The sequence below is a fragment of the Ctenocephalides felis genome, unplaced genomic scaffold (assembly GCF_003426905.1).
Source record: "Ctenocephalides felis isolate EL2017-DRISC unplaced genomic scaffold, ASM342690v1 CF-g0.4_SCAFFOLD_01886, whole genome shotgun sequence".
Classification (NCBI taxonomy): domain Eukaryota; kingdom Metazoa; phylum Arthropoda; class Insecta; order Siphonaptera; family Pulicidae; genus Ctenocephalides; species Ctenocephalides felis.
This window is the reverse complement of record NW_020538040.1, coordinates 68566610-68572514: the sequence shown is the minus strand read 5'-3', so window position 1 is coordinate 68572514 and position 5905 is coordinate 68566610. Positions and strand designations below refer to the sequence as shown.

Here is a 5905-nt window from a genome sequence, read left to right as displayed (position 1 = left end):
AATGATATTTGAGGATATAATAAAAAACAGTTTTTTTTATTGTAAGAACTTCATTATTCGATTATATGTAATTTTTTTTCTATGATATTACATTACTTTTTATATTTTTCGATCCTTGTTTTTTACGTTTTCGAGCCTTGTATAAAATTCTATATAATTTTCTTCATAATTAATTTGAAAAAAAAATTTTTTTTCTTCTTTGTTTTTATAATTAATGTTTTTTTTAACTATTAATTTTTGAAAAGCCGGGACAATCCAGGACAAAAGATTTAAATCCGGGACAAATATTGCTTTTAGAAAAACCAGGAACACAAGGTGAAATTTGGCATATGAAATCCATACGGACTATTTTTTAAATAAAAATGTATTATAGTTAAATTTGCATCCGCCCACACACACGCTTATATAATATTTTATGCCAAAAAGCTCAGAAACCTTTGAAAATTTTCATTTTCAACTTTTTTGCGATTACTTCATAATACCAACAATAATATTATTAATAATAATGACAATAGTAATTATAATAATATTAATAATATTTACATGAATAATAATGATAATAGTGGTAACTATATTAATCATTAAAATAATAATAATAATAACCTAAATCAAGTTTAAAATTAATCCAGCTCATGCACCTAACGCTGGGAAAGCACTCCATTATTATTGTTGATAATTTTATTATCATCATCGTGCCGAAAAATGGCTATGACTAATAATAATGGAAGATCTATCTCCACACATATTGCACAACAAATTAAATAAGAATGATTCAATTAGATGTGTAACAAATAATTTATGCATACATGCAAATTCATTCTTGCATGAATCAACTATTATCAACAAATAAAAGTTTCGCATAACAGATTCAGAATAACGCATAACCGTAAGTGGTTTATTTGATACTTTTATATGAGAAAACAATAATGAGATAAAATGAATAAAATTTTCATTTCTTTTATTAAAGGTTTGATTTATAATTGACATGTTAACAAGAAATTGTAAAACAACCACAAGCGGCGTGATGTGAATGAAGTTTATAGTTTATGATCTACATCTAGTAAAATCCTGCATGAAATTTAGATTTACATTCGATCTGAAGAATTTATGTTATCATTAACTTAATGATAATGTAATGGATAATGTAATGAGAGTAGTTCTATATTTCATATTTTGTGTTTATGAACGTACATTGAAAAATAAAAAAATTGATTCGTAAGGCTATAAGTATCGTATATAACTCAAGGGGTTATTCTAGTGTAGAAATTCAGAAAAATCGATTTTTTTTATTTCATATTTTCAAAGTTTAACTATCTAATAATATGAGTACGAGAAGGTTTTTGAAAATTTGAATTATTTCCGGAGATACAGGCATTTTACTGACTCGGTCTCCAAACTGGTTTGGCAGGGTCTAATTGGACAAAAGGCATTAGGAAGTCATTAAAACAATTTAAGACAGTTTATCGTCGGATGAATTATTAATTCGATGTATAGTAATCTCTAAACTCGTTGATTTGGATTTTCGCGCCGAAACATATTCATTCCCGATCTCGGGTATTTGAAAAGCAACAATTATTGCTGTTTGCATATTCAATGAAGGTTTCTTTCCGATTTTAAAAATGATGACCCTTATGGGCCAGAAACTCATTCATTCGCTGTAAGACGAGACAATTCCCGGATTGAACCATCTGAAATACGTACATCCAACTCTTCAAAGGAGGCTAGAACTGCTCGATTGGAAGAGAGAAATGCAGAAAATAGTTTTTTTTTAAGTAGAAGAAGGTCCGTTGCATAAAGCAGGAATGGCAGATTAAATAAAAAAAAGTATAACATATCGTTTTCTGACTTTGACAGCTAAAAACTTCACGCAAAACTTTATATGCATTTTTCTCAGAACAGACTTTTTCAGTACTGTTGACACGATTCCTAAAGTTCTAATCGACCGATTCACTTGAAATGTTCAGAGAGTCTTGTTTATAGACCTATCTATAGCCCGAACTAGCATCATCTCCCAAATTACAATTTTTACTAAAATTATAATATTCGAGAAACTCAAAAAAAAAACAGCAAAAAGAGACACTTTTTTTCAAACAGTCGCCAATTTGTAAAATAAAATATTTTTTACTCATCGCTAGTTCGGGCGATTGAGACATCATTGTAGATTAATAATCTTTTTATTTCTTTTATTTCGGATGGCTAGGAGGGTTGAAATCATGTCAAGACTCATGTGCCAATTTTTTAAGACCTCCCACTTCATCAGCTGCCAGTTTATGCAATTTTCAACTTTATTTTTTAATTTTTGTATTGTATTTTAATAATATTAATAAACAAGTGGTAAAAATGTATAGTAAAAACATTCATTGCTTTCTTTTACGACACTTTAAAAATGACCTAAAACTCATCGCTCCATACTAGAATACTCCCTTAACAACACATTTTTTTAAATATGCTGGCTTATATTCAGCTCATGAAAATTTAAAAATTCTATATTGGCAACACTAACATTTTTATTGTTAATTCACTTTATACATTCGTTCGAATAAAGTAAATAAATAAATAAAACAAAATATTTGCATGAATCACAAAGGATTTATTATACTAAAATCTAAACTATATTTTTGGTGGAACATTTGTTCATATAAGGAAATTAAAGACCAGTTTTTTTGCGAATGAACTCTCTAATGCTAGAAGCAGCAACTTTAGCGTATACTCCTGGCATGTTTGGTCTGGCACAACCATTTCCCCAAGAGACGACTCCGACCAGATTTTTGTTTTCGTCCACAAGTGGACCACCGCTGTCACCCTGGCAGGAGTCCTTGCCACCTCTTCTAACTCCGGCACACAACATGCTAGAAATGGAAATAAAATGAGCGATTTGGTTTTACAATATGTGATGAATATCTAACTGTTATTAATTTTAGTATAAATATAAATTTTCCACAGCTTACTTTTCGGTGATATCTTTTCCTGCAAAGACGTAGCTGTCAGAGCATGTATCTTGGTCCACATAAGGCACTTTTACTCCTTGTAGATTTACTGGCTTGGGTCCTGATTCCTGCAATGCCCATTAGTAATGTAGTGATTTTAACTTATATTGTTTTCAGTGGTAACAGCAAAATACCAAATCGAAAAATTAATTGTATTTTCTCAACTTACACTTAATTTGCCCCATCCAGTGACGGTGAGCCGGGCACCATCATCAACCTCGTGATCTTCGTCAACCAATTTAACTTTGCGAACGCTCCTGCCGTTTAGTTTAAATTTGGTTTCAACTTTCAGGAGTGCGACGTCATTGTCGTAGCTGACCGTGTCGTAGTCTGGGTGAATGTGTACCCTGGAAATTCTGTGAAGGACTCCACCTTTGTTGCGTAAACTGCTTCCGACACGCACTCCATATTGCTTTGGCGAGAAATAACTGTTCCAAAAAGTAGATGATCAGTTTTGTTAATAAGGGGCAAGACATTTCAACATGTTTATATAGAAAATTTACTCGTATACGCAATGTGCAGCAGTCAAGACCCATTCGTCGCTGATTATAGAACCACCGCAAAAGTGACCCTTACGATCGAATAAGGACACTTGCCATCCGAAGTTCTCAATTTTAACACTGGTGCCGCCGACGATGCGGTCGACGACCGAATCTAAAATGAGAAATGAAAAAATATACAAGTTTGTTGGAAAATATAATTGTAATGTTTAATGTAATAAATGTTTGGGGTTTCTCTTTGTAACAATTTGTGTAAAAACAACAAGTTTGGAAACTGATAGGGCTGAATTGAAAAGTTTATTACGGATGTAAAGTGATGAGATAAATTAAATTTAAATATATAAATTAACTTTGATCATTTTGGATTTACTTAAGCCATTAATTCAAAAAATGAATATAGATCAAATTTAATTTTATAAATCACTGATGAAACAATTTGCTTATTAAATACGATTGTTTTTCTATTATTGAAGTTAACTTCTAAGCAATTACTTGCTCATTGTTTTTTCTGCTGAAAACAAATTAATAGATTAGAATTTATTGTGGACATATAAAAATGTTTATAATATTTATATTCTAAAAGTATAACTTTACTCACCTTCACCCAAGGCTGCCGCCACAAGGAAAACAACGATGAATCCACACTTCAGCATTTTGTGAAACCAACTTATTTACTGGCGATTGTTTTCTGAAAATTCCGCTATTTATTTAATGAACATAAAATAAAAATGCTTTTTGATAATTCCGCGTACTTGAGAATTGATTGTTTTCTTGATAATTAATAAGTGCTCTTACTGGTTTGAGATTGGGTTTTCAAGCATTTCCAAATACTGTGTTTTCAAGTAGACTATCTGTATTGAACTTTGAATTTTTTATACTAAAATAGAAATCACATTCTGAATTGTAATGGGCGAGCAATTAAAAATAAATCTATATAGGGGAGCTAGGGGCTATCTGTAACTGGTATAACTTACAGGCGTTTTTTAATAAAATCTTAAACCATATTAAATCATTTTTTGTTTCGATTGGACATTTAAACGGTTCTGCATAATATTGCCATAGCTACTATCCCGCAGGCTAACGCAATAAACAGAACTGTGCAGGTCTGTCATTTTTGACAGGTACAGTTTGCCTGAAGAAACAAACTTATTATAAGTATTTTGTGATAAATATATATTTTTTAGATCTTGAATTACTATGCAGGGCAACTTTATTTTCAAGTATATCCCATTTTGATTTTATTCTACAAAAAACATTCCTTGATAAACGCTTTGGTATTTTTTTATTAATTACATTTAATAAAATTGATATATTTAATCGTCTCGTTTTGACGATCACTAAGTTATCCTTTATTGGATACTAAAATATCACTACCATTATTATAATTCAAATAAAATAGTATTTAAAATACAATTCATATTTAAATTAATAGAATATTATAGTGAGAGTATAATTCTATTCAATATGTTACTATGATAAGGAAATGTTACCATGCTTTTCTCTTTATTTTTATATGCAATTCAATCTGTCTATTTCAACAGGATTCGAGTTTTACATATTGCAAATTAGTATTTTTGACTCCTTATAACTTTTAACAGTAATGCCACGAAAATTGTTACTTGAAAACATATATCTGTTGTATATTATTATCAAGTAAACGCAACGCAGGATTTTAAATCGAAATCTTGTGGTAGCAAGGTTAAAATTTTTACCACTGGATCAAGAACACCTTTAATTTTCCTTTGCATTTTTCAAAATAAAATATAGAAATACATTTTGTGCTTTATTTTCAGCAATACAAGTACAAAGTTCTAAATATTCACGCATATGATTAATAAGCAAGCAAAGTTCAAGATATGGTATAATATTTACACAGTCTTAAAATCAAGTTACTGTCTAATTAACGTCAATCTAATTATAAGATTATTATGAATGCGTAATTAAATTATTTGTAATTCTGGTAATAAAATAGTTCAAGTGTTACGTACTTGAACGTACTTGATTAATAATTCTACTTGATTAATAATTGTATAAAACCTTCACAACCTTACTAATGGATTGAATTTGGCACTTGAGATGGAATTAATCTTGAAAGATAATATTACTATTATATACTTTGAAAGTTGAACTATGAGATCTTGAAAACATTTTAAACTAGTGGGGTGCATGGCATCGTGCCTAAGGCAACGATTAACTTTAACTTCAGTATTTTTGGTTGTTCAGAAAATTTATTCGACTTCTAATTCAGTTTATTGGACTACGATATTATCCACTCTTTCCATTACAGTTTTTTGTAACTCTTTTTAATTCTCTTATACAAGCTGCACGGAGGATACTATTTGTAGTTCAAGGGTTGAGGGGTTCCAACTAAAGAATACAAGGCGTTCAATTGTAATCCATTGCGATTTGATGGTTTTA

At 30.1% G+C, this 5905-nt stretch overlaps 1 protein-coding gene across 1 annotated transcript; it reads right to left on the bottom strand.

Moving 5' to 3' along the window:
• Positions 1 to 2489: 2489 nt before the first annotated feature.
• Positions 2490 to 4171, bottom strand: LOC113377248 (trypsin-4-like). The gene is made up of 5 exons (XM_026617498.1): positions 4086 to 4171; positions 3491 to 3641; positions 3157 to 3415; positions 2949 to 3055; positions 2490 to 2849 (listed from the first exon to the last, which is right to left on the bottom strand). Exons 1-5 carry the CDS (start codon positions 4138 to 4140, stop codon positions 2648 to 2650), a joined length of 774 nt encoding a protein of 257 aa, XP_026473283.1. The 5' UTR covers positions 4141 to 4171; the 3' UTR covers positions 2490 to 2647.
• Between the last annotated feature and the right edge of the window lie 1734 nt (positions 4172 to 5905).